General features: G+C 35.6%; 1 protein-coding gene across 1 annotated transcript; it reads right to left on the reverse strand.

Annotated features, from left to right (window-relative positions):
* Positions 1-210: 210 nt before the first annotated feature.
* On the reverse strand, positions 211-8003 carry ccn4a (cellular communication network factor 4a). The gene is made up of 5 exons (XM_087786371.1): positions 7895-8003; positions 3788-4076; positions 3460-3714; positions 3199-3392; positions 211-2539 (listed from the first exon to the last, which is right to left on the reverse strand). The coding sequence occupies exons 1-5, from the start codon at positions 7958-7960 to the stop codon at positions 2240-2242; spliced, it is 1104 nt and encodes a 367-aa protein (XP_087642497.1). The 5' UTR covers positions 7961-8003; the 3' UTR covers positions 211-2239.
* Between the last annotated feature and the right edge of the window lie 11747 nt (positions 8004-19750).

Raw genomic sequence — 19750 nt, forward strand, 5'->3', positions numbered from 1 at the left:
AGTCTACTTGTGTAAATAATCTTCAAGTACTTTTTGCTAAGGGCTCACTGTAATGTTGTTAGATTCTGAGAGTTGAAAAAAATGGCGACTGGCCTCACAAACAATGTTAAGGGACGCAAATCGTGTAAATACATACATTTTTGTCCAAATTCTAACAAACTGGAATGTTTTCAATCACTTTTTTTTCAAGTGTCATGAATCACACAAATGTTTTTTTTTTTTCAAAATGCTTTATTGACACAAACGATCACCTTCTTTTATACGATTTCTATGCAATCCAGCACGACAGAACAAAACAAGTGTCGTTCCAAACGTACTTTGACGCTCAAATGTGTCGCCGGAGGAGGAATTTCATCGTAAGAAAGGTTCGCGTTTTTGAAAAGTTAGCCGTAGAACTTTCCCCCCCAAACATCTCCTCCTAATTTGTACTATATCACTGCGGTCGCACCGTAGAGCAGACACAAGGTGGCGCAGCAATCTGAGGCTGTAGAAAATCATTAAAAGTGACATAACAGTTTGTATTTATTAAAAAAAAAGATGAATAAAAAAAAACTTGTAACTCACACTTCCCATCAACGTGTCAATGTTGTTATTTTTCAGCACCTTTTTATCACCGACACAAAGAAGAACAACTATTATCTGGTTTGTGTTGTGTAAATAAAGTTAATTTTACACATTTGTCATTCAAATTTTTAAACAAACTTTAGAAATAGAGGAAAATGTAATTTCGCAATTATTATTATGGTTAGCATTTTGATGCTAACTTTGGCACAACAGTAGGTTGGTTTTAAGAGAAGTTTGGTTCGGAAAATAAATCTGTATTTACTGCCAAAAAAGAGAAAAATACTTAAAAGGTGGAAGCAGGAATGTTTTTCAAAGATAAAAACAGGCAGTTGCTAAGGGTTAGCATTGCTAGCACTGATGGCTAATCAATCCCGGACACCAAAAACTTAAGTGACTGTTAACAATACTGAAAATATTTAAAAACACAACGGGGAACATTAAAGATAGAATATACATCTTTCATCACATGGAATTTTCGGGAGCCAAGGTCTCAAGCATAAGATTTTTTCCCTTCTGTGCTAAAATCACTAGCTTAGCTAGTCGCTAACGGTTCAGTCTGTCTGACGTGAAATGATCCAACTGTGTAACACTGTATCTCTGTACACTTTTTGGATTATAGATCATTAAATAAACAAATTTCTTATATTCAGTTATAGTTTGTATGAAAGGAAATAATTTAATGTTTAACATTCAGGTCTGTAATGGAATACATTGCGTATTACGGTAAAGATGAATTCATTAGCTCACCTGGATCGAAATAAAACTCAGCGTATATAAAAAAGGACTCATGCCTGACGTGAGTGATTATTATATAAATAAAATATCTTTATTTTTACCACATTGGGGAATATATTTGTCTTCCATAATCTAAAGAAAAGGCCTTAAAATTACTTTGTTCCAGATTATTTTAACTGCAAAGTGGAGATTAGCTATTATAACTAAGAAAGTGACATTATAAGGACAATTGGAAAATGTCAACAAAATGAAAAAAAACCTTTCGTTATTTTTTAAACGTTATTTCATGCACATAACATTATTTCTTGGTCACGCTGTTTTATTTTTGCTCTCTTTTCTATCATCCCCACCTTTTAATCTTATCCTTGAAAAAAATACAGACTTTAAACTCTTCTTGGATGCTAAAAAAAAAAACTTTATACCATCGTTCATGTCTAAAGATGCAATCTTAACTAGAAATGTAAGTGCCTTGCTCAAGGATTTCAATGTGAACTTGTGACTGAAACAATCCCGGACATATTGAGTAAAATGTAAAAAATAAAATCCAGATGAGTTTTGACGTAAACACGAAGAATGACAACATAAATATTTTACTGTACAATAAACACTTTTAAATAACATCATGCTTGTGTTGATTTCAAAGTCCTCTTTGCTCTTTGGCTCCCTCTATCGGTTTCACTGGCAAATCCAGAGGCGATTCGACTTCAAAATGTTTGCGTATAAATATTAATAAAGGTAAAAACATCTGCGATACCGTCTTAACACGAGCTGGAAAATGTTTTCATATTGCAAAACTTTAAATACCTGGCTCTTCTCCGGGCGCACCTTTTTCCTGGTAGAGTTTCACTCCAAAAATAAAGAGGTTGTCTGTTGATGTCAAACTCATAAACTCAGTTTCACGGACCCCAAAAAGACTTGTCTTCCATCTTGTTAAAAGTCCTCAGTTCATGACCTCGTGGTAACTGTAGTAGCTCTCCAGCTCGGCGAAGATGTCGTTGGGGTTCCTGCAGCTCAGGTTGCAGAAGCAGGCTTGGATCCACAACATTTTCCAGGTGAACCCCTTCCCGTTGGGACACTGGAATTCCACGTCCACGGTCTTGGACTTGTACGGGATGCAGCAGCGCTCGTCGGTGCACACGCCGCAGTACTTGGGTCGGTACGGCTTCTTGCTGGTGCAGCCGGAGATGGTGAGGTTGGACGGGTTCTCCTCCCTGTAGATGTTGAGGCATTTCTTCCCGGGCTAAAATGAGAGGTACAGTTAAGCTAGCTGCTAGCGTCCCAGGGAACAGTTGGGCGTGTCAGAACAGGATGTTTTTATGGCAAACCGATCTGGACGAAACCCTGAATCCTATATTTTAGTGTCAGTAGACAATCTGGGGAATCAACGATCCATTGGCTCATCGAGTCCGTCTATATTGAAAGCAGGACAATTTGTCTTCGTGCAATGGGACCAGTCTCTGAGGGAGTAAACGCTGTCTCGACCTAAGGATAAAAACTTATTCAAGCTCGCATTTGGTGGAAGATAATGAAGGGCTTGCGAAATTCCAACGAAGATATAGTAGCGAACTAACAGCTCTGTGCTTCAAGGATTAGGAAAAACATGTAAACTCTGTTCTACTTTCTTACTTGTGTACAAGTAAAATGTGTTACTTTGATCTATTCCCTGTTTGGTTAAATGAAAGTCAGTTTCCTAACCTGACAGAGGTCCAATGTCTCCCCAAAACTCAAAGTCCATGACCTCTAACCACTAGATGCAAAGGCGTCACCAATTTCCCAGATCCTGTACACGCTACTAACATGCTTCTGCCTGAATCAGGTTGCAATGAAAAGTCCATGACGAGTCCAGGAAGGCCATTGGGATGTTGTCCCCGGATCGTGTCCTGGCAGGGTAGTACTGACCTTGATGTGTTTGGTGATGTCCACCTCACATGGTCTCAGGTTGCACAGGCGCGACTCCTTCACCAGCTCACACTGCTCGTTGGCGTTGGAGACCCTCAGGGACAGACCACGGCCGCAGGTCTTGGAGCATGGACCCCATGAGGTAGTCTGGGTGATGCAGTTCTTGTGCCAGCTCCTGGTCTCGGCCGGGGGCACTACAGAAAGACCATCAAATGGACGTTACTGAAGATTCAATTACCATCCGTATCCATGGTTTCTTACCCTCCACCGCGTGTCTCGGCGCCGTCTTGCGGCCTCTTTTGGGTTCATCGCAGATCCACTGCTCGCAGCACTCTCCCTTGACTTTGACCCGCCTGGGCGACTGGCACCACACCCTGGGAGGCTGGGACTCTGTGCATTGCGACACGCAGCCGATGGCGCCGTTCACACACACACACTGGTACTTGCAGCTGGGCTTGAAGCTCTGCCCGTTGCGGTAGAGAACGCCGTCGTGTTCGCAGCCGCTGCCCACCATGTCTGGAGACACCATCTAGCATGTGAACCCCTCGTACCTTCGACGCACTCGTTTCAATTAACAGACGTCACTTACATGCACACAATCCTTTTTCGTACCTCGGCACGTCCGAGCTGTAGTCACAGTACAGACCTTTGTGGTAGTCGCACATGTCTGCCTCGTTGCACGACTCGCCAAACTGCCGGGCGCAGGTCCTGCAGCAGTCGCACCCGTCCAGGAGGAGGCTCACCCCGGGCGGGCAGGTGGGGGGGACCATGGGACAATCGCAGGGCCACTTGCAGTACTGCGTCCGGTTGTAGTGGTCCACGCCTGGAGAGGTGACGACTGCACTGGGCGGCATGACGGTGGAATTCCCAGAGTGGGCCTGATGAAGAAGAGAAGGGAGTCAAGTCTAACTTCGGATCAACCTCTAGACCACGGATGGGCAACGTTATTTACTGGTACTGTTGTGAGGGGCCGTCAAGAAAAAATTAAAATGAAAAAAAATGGTAAAAAATAAATAATTTACCCCAGAAATAGCAATTAAATATCTACAAATCTTCATTCCATCAAACCATTAAAAAGATATAAAATAACAATTTTCAACATATGATCTTAATATTCACACAATTGTTTTCCAAGGGCATAAAATAGTCAAGAAAAGGGCAAAGAGAAAATGGTTATATTTTAGAGTTTAAAGAGACAGAGATGATTAATGTTAACAATGAGAGTAAAGTTGGATTTTCTTCTTAAGTGAAGACAAACTAAATTAACGTAATATTGTCATTGGATTCCCAAAAACAGTGGGGAAGATATTTTTCATATTAAGATTTATTTATTTTTACATTCATTTTCTACTCCTTTTTCCATTTTGGTGGTCATAATGAATAAATATAAAAAAATGAATGTGAAATATTGTATATATATTTGTGTGTCCAGTCAAACTGACCTTCAGAGTCAGAGTTTATTACTGTGTCGCGAGAGAAACAACAAAATAAAACATATTATTACAAAATATATATATTTATTTTAAATCTTAAAGTGATAGTTCACCCAAAATTCAAATGTTCTGAGTAATCTGTTCTTTTTGGGGGTTATAGACAAAACTGTTTGTTCATTTTAATGTAGCGACTGGAGCTCAGTTGTCTTCATATTGGTCCAATAAGACAGACTTAAAATCTTGTTTAAATGAGGAGACACTTGGAGCTGACTGGGAGCGTCTTTTTGGATAAATATTAGTCTTTTAGACTTTAGTCTTTCTTTTATTATCATTGCACACAAAACACAGCATTGAAACTGGCAACGAAATTTCGTTGACTGGCAACCGTTAAAAACACAGCAGAGTGAATGTATATATAAAAAGTATAAATATTAACAAGTTAAAAATAGTGCAATATAGTATAAACATAATAAATACATAACGACATGCTTAGACTATATTTACATAGTCGACAGGAGAGTGAGTAGAACATTAGTAAGGTTGGAATTTTGAGCCTCAAAGATTGAGAAGACAATAGAAAAATCAGAGTCAGTTTCCCTTTTTGATACATGAACATATGATTTGATAGTTGGACTCATGTAATATTAAGTTTGACTCGTCTTAACTTACTAACATCTACTTCTTGCTAACCCTGGACCTCCTTCCATGTACTTCAGACACAAACACGTATAATGACGACTGTCCCAGAACTGATCTCACGAGCACCTCCTGGTGTTGATGTTCTGGTCTTTCCAGGAAACTGAGCTAAAAGCAGTAAATCAATGGACGCTCTTTAGTCGAGTTTGACCTCTTTAGTTTCTAACAGCCATAAAATGTTGGAAAAAAATGTCAGGATTAAATCAAATAACTTGTTTAATTAATACATGAGGCAGATACATATATTGTTTATTCCCTTTTGATTAATCTGATTAAAATGTTTTGTTTTTTTTTGACAGAATTATATATTCAATTCAAATATTTCACATTTTACTCTCTGGGACCATTGAGAGTCCCTCAAACTCCAACTTGTTACACTGAATTAAACTTTAACTATTCAGGTTTCTAAAGTCTAAATGGAGACAAGAGGTTCTCACAAAAATGTTCAGATACACTCGTCATTTCAGCATTTTGTTCCACTTTTATTTTGTTTTTGTTCTGTTACTTTCTATATATCTATAAGAATTAGTTGTGTTCAAAATAAAGTCTTTGATTGTTTTGTTTTAGTTTAAATTCTGCTGAATATAATTTCCGTTAAACAGTTTATTCCAGATCATTTTTTAAATCTTAAATGTGTTATATTCTACTTTTGTTTTGGTGTTATTTTGTGATTTTACTTTATTTTATAAGTTAGTTTCCTGTTTGTTCACAAGTGTTTTGATCTGTCCATGTCATTTTGTTCCCGGTTGGTTTTCAGACTTTTGAGATACTGGACTCGTTTTATTGGAGATACTGGACTATGGGAGATATTGGACTCTTGTTTTGAAAATGTTGTACTATTGCTGCTCACTTTGTGAGTGATGGTCACTAGCCTCATTCAGACAAGAAAGCATAAAAATGGTTTATTTTGATGGACTAGAAATACTAAAGGTCACTTCAACTTCATTTTACTGTTGCTAACGTTGGGAAAACAGAGATAAACAACGTTGGGTTTTTCTCTGGAGAATCTGTTGACAGTTGAGTTAATATATGAGTTGATGTTGTCTTCACATCTTCCTCTGCCAGGACACATGAGTTACATAAGCAGATAATCTCAAACTCAACTCTGTCCAATAAGCTGCTTTTGCTGCTGCGGCCGTCGTCATATCTCGCAAATCTTTGTCAAGTTGTTTCGGTCGAAGCCTGATAGTGAAGAGAAGCAAATTCTCTGCGAAAGTTGACAAAAACGACAACACTCTGTTGGTGTGACGAGAGGATTTCTTTCTTTTTTCTTTGTGTATATTTATATTTCCTGTGTTTCATAATCACATAATAATATTTTTTTGATTTTAAGTCATTTTAAAATTGAGAAAAAAATCAACATTTAAAATACAATGAAAACTAACCTGGAAATCCTAAAAAAAACTGCAGTTTTTGGATCAGCACTACAGCCAAAGATGGACCTGGGTAATAGCATAAATCCGGTAGTATTGCTTCTTAATCTGTAAACTACATACGAGTTTAAAACAAACAAATCATAGAATTCATAGATTTTACCAAACAAAAAATCAACATGTTTTACATTCAAATATAGTTTAAGCAACAAACCTTTACCAGAATCAGACACAACTTTATGTTAGTGTCACTTCTGGGATTGTTTGTTGCGCAAACAGGGTAGATAACATATAAATAAAAATAATAAATAAATACATAAATATACAAAATAGTGCAGGAACTTTCAGTGATCCTTCGATGCTCATGACAAAATATAAGTCTTTAATGGCTACATTTTGTTTAGTACCATTTCTGACCACAAGAGGGAAGTAAAATACAAGAAGAAAGATAGGAGATGGTCAGTGAACGCACCACTGTCAGCAAGAAAAGTTAAGGGGTTTATAGATAAGGTCTTATCTCAGTCATTATAGGAGAAATTAAGGTACATCTGAAAAGGAAAGTATGAAAAAAATAGAATTTTTATGAATGCATATTCAGTCATTTAATCGCCATTTATTGTTTAATTTACTTTTTTATTATATAATAATTTATTTATTTCATGAATTCTATTTGATAAAATTAAAAAAAAAAACCTCCGTTTTGTTGTTTTCACAATAATTGCAAAAAACTCTTTCTGATTCTAATAATTCAGTTGTTTGTCCTTTTTTTTTTTACCTTTCTCTCGTGCAGATTACACAAATAAAGTTGCTGTTAATTTTATAAACAACCGATGTTTTTCATTTTTGACGAATTTAACGCAAACTCCGTTTGCTTAATCGTTAAAAAGCTTTTATGTTATCAAATGATGTAAATTTGCTGCACATCACCAAAGATAATGCATTTGATTCATCCGACAGTTTCCACTTATACCTCCATATAAACGGAGAGAAAATAAATCAAAAATAATAGTTAACTTTTGGATCACATTAGTTTTCCTGAACATCTTTTCCTTAGATTATCTCAAATGTTGCTGTTCATGTCCGTTGACGTGTGTGTGTTGTGACATTGAACGCAGCATTCAAACCTCTATTAAGACCAAGAACAAGTGAATGAATGAAGAAAAAGAAAATAAGAGTTGAAGTTCTTCATCCCACCTGCTGAATCCCGGCTGCTGTAAGAATCCAGCACAGAATCCACCTCATCACTGAAGATCCGCACATGCATTGAACCCAGGAATCAGCGTCGCTTCCTCTGCGGCCCCGGAGCCTCCTCGACCCGCATCTCCCACCAGAACTGCGTGCTCTGGGTCCGACTGGACTCGAGGCTCACATGCTTCTGGACAGGTTCGGTCCATCCGCTCCACGCTCACCCGCTCCTCCTCCTCGCTGCTGGTTCAGGGCGTGTCTGCGGGACCCGAACTGTTCCCGACTCCTCTTGAGGAGCAGATGTGAGCAGAACCGGTGGAGAAATGAGAATCTGGGTTTGGAGACACGTGTCACCAGCAGCTCCTCGAACCACAGCACACACACTATGGTTTTAAATGATCCTATTAAACTTGATTTAAATGATAAAAACAATAAACACTATATAAGAGAAACAGATCCCAGTGAATCACGAGGAAAAGTATGTAACTTTATAACAGGCAGAAACCTCGAGCAGAACCAGACTCACTGTGAACATTCTTCTACTTTTACCAGCCTGACCTAAACATTGTAAACATGTTGTATGTAATGTGCATATATTATGTGTGTCATGAGATAAATTATATGTCATACAGTCTTTTATCAATGTCATGTAAGTATTTTATGTGTAATGTGCTTAAAATATGTGTGTCATGAGATCATTTAATATTTCATACATCTTTTATTAAAGTCATGCAAATATTGTATATGTAATGTGCAAATATTATGTGTGTTGTTAGATAATTATATATGTCATACGGTCTTTTAATAATGTCATGTAAGTATTTTATGTGTAATTTGCATATATTATGTGTGTCATGAGATAATTATATATGTTACATGGTCTTTTATTATTGTCATGTAAATATTTTATATGTAATGTGCATATATTATATGTTTCATTATATAATTATATATGTCATATGTTCTTTTAATAATGTCATGTAAATATTTTATGTGGAATGTGCATATATTATGTGTGTCATTAGATAATTATATATGTCATACGATCTTTTATCAATGTCATGTGGATATTTTATGTGTAATGTACATATATTATGTGTGTCATTAGATAATTATATATGTCATACGGTCTTTTATCAATGTCATGTAAGTATTTTATGTGTAATGTGCGTATATTATGTGTGTCATTAGATAATTATATATGTCATACGGTCTTTTATCAATGTCATGCAAATATTTTATATGTAATGTGCAAATATTATGTATGTCTTTAGATAATTATATATGTCATACAGTCTTTTATTAATGTCATGTAAGTATTTTATGTGTAATTTGCATATATTATGTGTGTCATGAGATAATTATATATGTCATATGGTCTTTTATCAATGTCATGTAAGTATTTTATGTGTAATGTGCATATATTATGTGTGTCATGAGATAATTTAATATTTCATACATCTTTTATTAAAGTCATGCAAATATTTTATATGTAATGTGCAAATATTATGTGTGTCTTTAGATAATTATATATGTCATACAGTCTTTTAATAATGTCATGTAAGTATTTTATGTGTAATTTGCATATATTATGTGTGTCATGAGATAATTATATATGTCATATGGTCTTTTATCAATGTCATGTAAGTATTTTATGTGTAATGTGCATATATTATGTGTGTCATGAGATAATTATATATGTCATACAGTCTTTTATTAATGTCATGTAAGTATTTTGTGTGTAATGTGCTTAAAATATGTGTGTCATGAGATCATTTTATATTTCATACATCTTTTATTAAAGTCATGCAAATATTTTATATGTAATGAGCAAATATTATGTGTGTCGTTAGATAATTATATATGTCATAAGGTTTTTATTAATGTCATGTAAGTATTTTATGTGTAATGTACATATATTATGTGTGTCATTAAATCATTATATATGTCATACGGTTTTTATTAATGTCATATAAGTATTTTATGTGTAATGTGCATATATTTTATGTTTCATTAGATAAGGTAAGGTAAGGTAAAACTTTATTGATAGTTATATATGTCATTTGTTCTTTTATTAATGTCATGTAAATATTTTATGTATAATGTGCATATATTGTGTGTGTCATTAGATCATTATGTATGTCATATGGTCTTTTAATAATCTCATGTAAATATTTTATGTATAATGTGCATACATTGTGTGTGTCATGAGATAATTTTACATTTTAACACGTTTCTCACTTTTATTAAGGCCACTCAAAAATTAAAAGTTTATATTATTGGTGTCATGTGACCATCAGATATGTCATATTTTATTCTATTGCTGTCATGTTAACATTTTACTTGTAATGTGCATTTTATGAGCATCTTAAGGTCTTTATATATGTCATACATTGTTTTTATTAATGTCATCTCAAGTCTAATGTGCATATATTTTGTGTGTCATGTGATAATTATATTTGTCATATGGTCTTTTATCAATGTATTGCAAAAATGTAATGTGCAAATAATGGCTGTCATTTGGCCATCAGATATGTCATATATTATTTTTATTGATGTCATGTTAAGATTTTACAAATAATGTGCATATTATTAGCATCTTAAAATCTTTATCTACTGTATGTCATACATTGTTTGAATTAATTTCATCTAAAGTGTAATGTGCATATATTATGTTTGTCATAAGATCATTATATTATATGTCATATGTTCATTTATTAATTAAATGTTAATGTTTACGTTTATTTATGTTTAAATTTAATGTGTAATCCACATATATTGTCATGTGATCATTAAAGTCAAATGTTCTTTTAATAATGTCATGTCAACTTTTAATGTGTGTCATTTGATCATGAGATAATTATAAATGTCTTAATTTATTAGTGTCATATCAATGTTAATTGTCAACTATTAAAGTGTAATTTGCATACCACATGTGTCATATGATCATTATGGTAGTCATATTTTAATTAATTGATGTTATGTATACTTTTAAGTGTGTTGTGAGAATTGTGTGTGTCATGTGATAGTCATATATGTCATATGTTCATTTATTAATGTCATGTTAATGTTGATTCAATCTATGTTTATATTTTATACATGTCATGTGCTTTTTATGTGTGTGTGATATTATCATGAGATACTAATATATATCATATTGTAGTTTATTAGTGTCATGACAATGTTGACAATGATTTATGTTAATATTTTACGTGTAATGTGCATATATTATGTGTGTCATGAGATAATTATATATGTCATATGGTCTTTTATTAATGTCATGTAAATATTTTATATGTAATGTGCATATATTATGTGTGTCATGAGATAATTATATATGTCATATGGTATTTTATTAATGTCATGTAAATATTTTATATGTAATGTGCATATATTATGTGTGTCATGAGATAATTATATATGTCATATGGTCTTTTATTAATGTCATGTAAATATTTTATTTGTAATGTGCATATATTATGTGTGTCATGAGATAATTATATATGTCATATGGTCTTTTATTAATGTCATGTAAATATTTTATTTGTAATGTGCATATATTATGTGTGTCATGAGATAATTATATATGTCATATGGTCTTTTATTAATGTCATGTAAATATTTTATGTGTAATGTGCATATATTATGTGTGTCATGAGATAATTATATATGTCATATGGTCTTTTATTAATGTCATGTAAATATTTTATTTGTAATGTGCATATATTATGTGTGTCATGAGATAATTATATATGTCATATGGTCTTTTATTAATTTCATGTAAATATTTTATGTGTAATGTGCATATATTATGTGTGTCATGAGATAATTTTATGTCATATGGTCTTTTATTAATGTCATGTAAGTATTTTATGTGTAATGTGCATATATTGTGTGTGTCATGAGATCATTTTATGTCATATGATCTTTTATTAATGTCATGTAAGTATTTTATGTGTAATGTGCATATATTATGCGTGTCATGAGATAATTATATATGTCAAATGGTCTTTTATTAATGCCATGTAAGTATTTTATGTGTAATGTGCATATATTATGTGTTTCATTAGATAATTATATATGTCATACGGTCTTTTATCAATGTCATGTAAGTATTTATGTGTAATGTGCATATATTATGTGTGTCATTAGATAATTATATATGTCATACGGTCTTTTATTATTGTCATGTTAATATATTATGTGTAATGTGCATATATTATGTGTGTCACTAGATAATTATATATGTCATATGGTCTTTTATTATTGTCATGTTAATATATTATGTGTAATGTGCATATATTATGTGTGTCATGAGATAATTATATATGTCTTGCGGTCTTTTATTAATGTCATGTAAATATTTTATGTGTAATGTGCATATATTATGTGTGTCATGAGATAATTATATATGTCTTGCGGTCTTTTATTAATGTCATGTAAATATTTTATGTGTAATGTGCATATATTATGTGTGTCATATGATCATGGGATCATAATATTAATAATAATATTATATTAATGTCATGTAAAATATTTTTGAGAATGATGTGATGATTATATAATAATTATAAATGTCATATGATCATTTATTAATTCCATGTTAACTTTTTAAATGTAAATTACATAATTTGTTTTGTCATGAGATAATGATTTGTGTTAATATTTAACATGTAATGTGCATATTATGAGTGTCATGTGATCATGATGAAAAGACCCAAACTGACCACATGATCTCTTCAGGGCTCCATGTTTGTTTGATCTGCTAAAACACACACAATAACCCAGAGTTCTGCTGCTCTCAGCGTGAGGTTCCAGATCATTCCTCGGGTTCTGTTGAACTTCACCTCGACTGTGAGAAAAATGTGAGTCTGCAGGCGAGGGATGAGAAATGAGCAGCGAGTCACAGAGAAAGGTGCCCCAGGTCTGAACCCCTATTATTTACCACTGGCTCACTAATCCCTGTCAGAGACTGTCAGAGCTCAGCACTGATCTCAGCAGCTCTTCTCTGCTCAAGTCACCGTGTTGCCCTCGTTACTCTCTGTGGTGAAAACAACTTGATCTGCTTGAAATCAAACACCTTGAATCCTGAAGAGACTCTTTTAACTCTGACTCTGCTGACTCTGACTCTTCTGACTCTTCTAACTCTGACTCTTATAACTCTGACTCTGCTGACTCTAACTCTTCTGACTCTTCTAACTCTGACTCTTCTAACTCTGACTCTGCTGACTCTAACTCTTCTGACTCTTCTAACTCTGACTCTTCTAACTCTGACTCTTCTAACTCTGACTCTGCTGACTCTAACTCTTCTGACTCTTCTAACTCTGACTCTTCTAACTCTGACTCTTCTAACTCTGACTCTGCTGACTCTAACTCTTCTGACTCTTATAACTCTGACTCTTTTAACTCTGACTCTGCTGACTCTAACTCCTCTTACTTTTTTTACTCTGACTCTTCTAACTCTTCCAATTCTGACTTTTATAACTCTTACTCTGCTGACTCTAACTCTTCTAACTCTTCTAACTCTTCTTAATCGGACTCTTATAACTCTTCTTACTCTGACTCTTCTGACTCTTCTTAATCTGACTCTGACTCTTCTAACTCTAACTCTTCTGACTCTTCTAAATCTGACTCTAATAACTCTTATAATTCTTCTTACTCTGACTCTTCTGACTCTAACTCTTCTGACTCTTCTTAATCTGACTCTGACTCTTCTAACTCTAACTCTTCTAACTCTGACTCTTCTGGCTCTGACTCTTCTAACACTTGCTCTAATATAATTTCTTTCAAATAATATTTTTAATTTGTGTGATTTTTGTCTGAAAGATTCCATTTATAACTTAAATTATTCCTTTACAATCAATAATTTTAGTTTTTCGAGATCTATCATTTTCAAACTGAGCTATTTATTTATCTTAATGTTTTATTTGTCTTAATCCTTATTTATTTCACTTAAACATTTTTTTTATTTTGGTCAAATCTATTTGAATTTCTTTTCCCTTGTTTTGCGTGACAGTTATAGTCATGAAAATGTGTTCAGCTGTTTTGGTTTTGTTCCAGACAATGAGTCATTACCAACATCTACTTTAACCGCAGCCAGGTTTGGGTCTGAAACGACTAATAAAAAAACCTCTAACGTTTTCTCAATCGAAGCTCAATAACTGGCTCTAGTTCTCAGCACCATGTGCAGAGGAAATATTTTGGAGACGCTCCCTATTTTGCACATTCCAGTGCAAACTTGGCAGGACTTGAGAATCGTCACCTGACCTAGATCTACCGCAGTTGTAGCAGAAAATAGCAGGCAGATGTTGAATGACTGATGGAAGCTGAAATCAAACAAGCTTCCTTTACCGGGTCTGTGGGAGGCCACAAGTCAAAAGTTATCTCGGGACACGAGAACGGATCAACTGGAGAAACAGAAGAAAAAAAAGGATAAATTGTTTCCAGAACTTCCTAGAGCAACAAGTGATTTAACAAAGAGCACATTGGTCTGCACAGAGCTAGACGAGCCGAAGTGTCTCGGAGTTCAAGTCAGTGACACATGAACGAATGTACACGTCAGTCTGCGGGTCAAGTCCGGGGCAGAGGCAACGATGTAAAGCTTCAGTTGGCGTGTCGTCTTCATTCTCCGCTGGTCGCGGCCGAGAGCGAGGGTCTTAATCTCACTTAAAAGTGTTGCTCAGTCAATGGGATAAACTCAAGCTTTCATGCTAGATTAAGAACTTGCGGCGTCGAGTCAAGCTTGTGCTGTGGTTGGCTGCTTTTACACAAAAGAGATCTTTTTTTTCTTAAAAAGTCCTCTTGTACTTGGTTCTTTTATGACCTGTGTGGGCTCTTGTTGTTGCACCAACTTCCTGTAAGACACAAAGAAGCTTTTTTTTTTCGATGGATGGTCACGTTGTAATGACAAAGGCATTACAACGTGACCATCCATCGAAAAAAAAATCTTCATAACAAGAAGCTAAAATGAGTTTTTCTGAATAGTTTGTGAAATATATGTGTTGATAAAGGCCTCATGAAACAGCTACGGTATCATGATACAGTGTCTTCGTTTTGAAAGGCCACTAGATGTCACTCTCAGTTTGAAAACAATGACAGGTTTCATTGAATTATTAGAGCCAACTATTCTAAAACAGAGAGTGACATCTAGTGGTATTTCAAAAATGACACTGTATCATGATACCTTTTAGATTAAAATTATTATACACTATACGTATACGCCATATTTAAATTAATGCTAAGAGATAATCAAAATATAAAGTATAAATTACTTGCTTCATCTAAGAGCTTAAACCTTTGAATACACATTCATAATCAACATTTCACTCCAGACTGATCACACTGTTTCAAGACAAACTTGAAACAGAATTAGAGATACAACACCGGTTATTTAAAACATCTGTTTATCTGCCAATCACACCTTAAATCGTAGATCAAAGAACGAAGCAAGACACATCCGGGAAAGGGGGGCTAAAAGACAGAAACCCCCACCCGAGAATATTTGAATGATTAGATTACAAGAAAACAAATAAGGATGTCTCTCTACGGGGGATCGGGACACAGGTAACTTGAAAGAACCATTTGGCCGGAAAGGGACGAACTCCGGTCCCGGAAATTTGCCTTAAATATAGCGATGTTTCTACAGATCGGGACCTTTATCTGCCCGAGGCTTTTGACCTGTACAGTCACCGGGAGAAAGTGTGTCCGATCGATCGTAAAGCTTGTATTTTGTTTGACTTGAAGAGGCGAATAAACAACCCTTGACACACTCTGATTGTACATCTTTCTCCACGAAGCGAAGCACAAGAAACGGAACGTGAAGTGACGTCGTGTTGAGCGACGGAACGGACTACGTGTTTTGATCGTCAGCTGTTTCATGAAGCCTCACTAACACATCACTTCCAATATTTTTCCTAATGTTCTCGCTTCCATCTGTTTTAGTATTAGAACCTGTTGATTCCTTTTTCTTGGCTTTTTCCCCTGATATCATGTAACAAGTCGGGGTCACAACCATGTCTGCCGGGGTTTGGAACCTATGTTCTGATTGTGTTGTTTTAAAGTATGGGTCACACCTTGGTGCCCTCAGGGGTCGGCGTGCCTGTCCTGTTGATGCATTGTTTTATATACACCAACTTATTATGTATGATGTCATGTTTTCTATCTGATGAAATCATTCATGGTTATTATAAAAGTAAGTGCCCTTGGGGTAGCTTGAAGTATCAAAATGGTTGGTTGTATGTCAGCCAAAAAAAACAGGGTGACGGATGGAAAATGTTTCGGAAATCTGGATGCAGGTAACTCAACCTCAGAATTGACATTTACAAACAGGAGGTCACTGCTTGTAATTGCACCCAGCCCTGCTGTACCGCATCCATCATGAAGGAGTAAAACCAGGAGGTCCTCGAGCTTTCTGCCATGTGTTCCGAGGAAATCTTCATATGGTATATGTCTTTGGTCTGCGCGAGACATTCTGATTAATCTCATGTATGCTGGAAGTATTAAAAAGTATATGTCGCAATATGTGCGGAAGCAAAATGCATTGAATCCTTTGGTCGTTTTATGCACAGTAGCAGTCGATTAAGAGTCTGAGCTCGCCATCCCAGTCTGCCTAGCTAGCTTTCTGAGCTACATGTATGATGTGTCTCAAATCACACACTTCTCTAAGTGCAATGCTTTACAGTACACTGCAAGACAGTGCACTTACTTTCAAATTTCGACTGTGTAGTACTGTCTCAAATCAAACTCTGCTGCTACACACTTACAGGAAATGACTCGACATCTTCTTCTTCTACTACTTTTTAACACTGACTGTAACCAGTTGTGTTAAACACTATCATCAACACTTTTCACCAATTGAAACAAGTTATATTGTTTAATTGTGTTATTACTGTCCTTGTGTTGTTTTGTGGTTTAAATAAGTGTTTTCTCGAGACATTTACGTCGGTATCTGCTCCGAAGACGCGTCTCTGATGACGTAGCTTCCGTCACTAAGATGGCGGCCGTTAAGGGTGGAAAGTGTTCGATCCACACTCAATTCTGGCCATTTGAGTGCATATTTCGCACTACATTTTCGCACACTGCTCATTGAGACTTACTTGTATACTCAAAATATTAAGTGCAGAAGTTCGCGATTCAGGACACACCCATAGAGTGAATGCCTAGAGGGAAGAAAGATAAGGGATAAGGGGAATGCAACCAAGCAGTGTCCAAGCATGGGTCGAGAATGGCCATTTTTGGTACTTTTTAAAACCTGTGAGAAGAAATGTTTAGAGATTCAACACCTTATTTGCAGTGTAAGAGATAAAGGTACTATAACGTGCAGATGATGTATTGTTATTCTGGCTGAAAGTTAAGATATTTGCTGACTAGAATAAGTAAGTAATAAATAAATAAACTGGTGTAAAATGTATTTCGATAACATCATGTAACATTTCATTTTTATAACAGGAAACTAGGGATTCATTTTAGTTGTCGTCTGTTATTGCTAAGCTCGAGCTTGGCATTGGCTAAGTCGCAGGTATCTTTGAGTGGTTTTCGATTTGTGTTTAATACGATAAAAATGACATTACCTGAATAGCACTGATAAAACGCAGACCTGCACTAAGAAGTTAATCTTATCTCATAAAAGAAAAAGACAAAATAATAGTTTAGACCAGCAGTTTCTAGACTTCACCATGCCAAAGCCCCTAAACACCACTAGACTATGGTAGGACCTCCTATACAAAACATTAACGTTTAGAGTGTATTTCCTACATTTGATTTACTTTACAATTTGTAAAGTAAATAAGTAAGTTAAGTATTTGTTGAGCATTTCTTGGCTATGTCCCAAATCGCATACTATCCCAGTGCACAAATTTTCGGAACCCTATCACGGACACTTGACAGCCCTTTTCTCCAATTGAAACAAGTTATGAAGTTGTGTTTTATTTTGGTATTACTGTTGCTGTGTTGTTTTTCATTACGCACTACATTTTCGCACACTGCTCATCGTGACGCACTTGTGCACTCAAAATATGTAAGTGTAAGTGCAGAAGTGCATGATTTGGGACACAGTCTAGTAATCGTGACCATTTTTCTGCATGTCCGTAAACCATTGTTGATCTACGCTGGCTCATATTTATGGAATCTTAGATGTTCTTGAGATCTTACGATTTTTTTAGGAAGCAGAATCTTCAATGGCAGGACTGAAGGTCGGCTCTGTTGGTCTTTCTTCTGTCCTGTCCACTTTGTCCTTACTAGCTAGCTACGAGCCAGGTCAGCACAGAGTATGACATCATCACAGGTGGTGCGTTTAGGTACAATCTGAAACTTGAGAATACAACGATTAAGGCGGTTTGCATGTTGTATGTTCAGGGGAAATGTAAAATCAATTACATTAAATTCCATTTTACTTTTCCATTCAATTTTTGTAAGACACACTAGCGCCCCCTGGCGGCTCCTGACATTAAAACCCTCTTGTCTTAACCACAAGAAGTATTACCAAGTTATTATATATCTAGCGATCTACCGTAGAAACATTTAAATCGGATGTCTAAGAATTCTTCAAATTAGTCACCATAGTTATAACGTTGTATGCTGTGTTTAATGAAGTCAGTTTGTTTTTACTCCTCATAGTCCAAGGCAGATGCCTACATAGCAGCAGTGACGGATTCTTCAAACCTTTCCAGGATCCTGATGGCACTTTAGAACACTTGATTTTCAACTTCCTCAAGATTTTGATTTAAAAACAATCAGAATTTTCCAAATTATTTTGCTGATAAAGAAATCATCACAACACCTCCTTACTCAGGTCAGACCTAAAACAACAAAAAAAACCTCATTAAAATCTTCTGGACTCTGAGTGGAGTCCTTGAAGTCAGACCATATTTCGGTAATCTAGGAGCTTCAAAGTCAAGTAATCCGTCTAAGTACGGAAGAACTTTCTTACAGCACCTCGAGGTGACACATGAAACAGAAGATAAAACATCCTGCGAAAGTTCCTGCCGAGTTCATTCAAATATCTCCCTAATGATGGTGAAGTTTAAATAGCGTGTGCGGGGAACAAGAGGCTGAGTTTGCGGGGCCGTTCGTCCGGCCAATCCAGTGATTATATCTTTATTTAGCTGTGGTCAGAGACTCACGGTCGGAGGGAAACATCTGCTCGACTCACGGCTTCACGTACGAACCGAGAACTCGGTCGTGAACTAGATGTGGAAGGTTTTTTTTATGATCACTTTCAATGTCACGTACGGAGAAACACAAACGCTATTTTAATGACCGGTGTCAGAAAAAAGGTTTCCACTCCTGTCTCTGCTGTTTCCCTGGAAGCCTGTTTCCACCCGAAGCAAGTCGAGGCTGATTGCGTGTCCTTTTTTTCGCTTTCGTATCTGTGACACACACTTTCTCGCTCTTACATCTGTGCTTGGAAAGAACATGTGACTTCAAGACACGAACAACTTTTTCAAAAATCACACCTCGACAAATCCGACGACTGAGATATGATCGAGGAACACTAATGTCAACCTTCAAGAGCAGAAAATAATACAAGCTAGTCAAGGCCTGCAGAGCAAATATGACCCACTAGAACTTCAAATACTTTAATTTAATACTTAAACTATTTATTATTATTCGTGCAGGTTTTTCCTTGATTTTCTGGAACTCCTGTGTTGTTCTCAGTGTTCTCTTGACCTTTAAAGTATATATTTTATTGAATATTGTTTTGATTGTTTAAGCGCTTTGTGACCCTGGTCTTGAAAAGCCATATATAAATACAAATTAAATGAATAACAACCATTTGTTTTTGGTCGAAATTGTTCAAAGAGTGTGTCCTGACATTAAGCACATATCTTTGCGAGTCAATTACAGTGGAAGTGGTGATGAATTGAA

This window comes from Callionymus lyra, chromosome 3 (genome assembly GCF_982586985.1).
Source record: "Callionymus lyra chromosome 3, fCalLyr1.hap1.1, whole genome shotgun sequence".
Classification (NCBI taxonomy): Eukaryota; Metazoa; Chordata; class Actinopteri; order Syngnathiformes; family Callionymidae; genus Callionymus; species Callionymus lyra.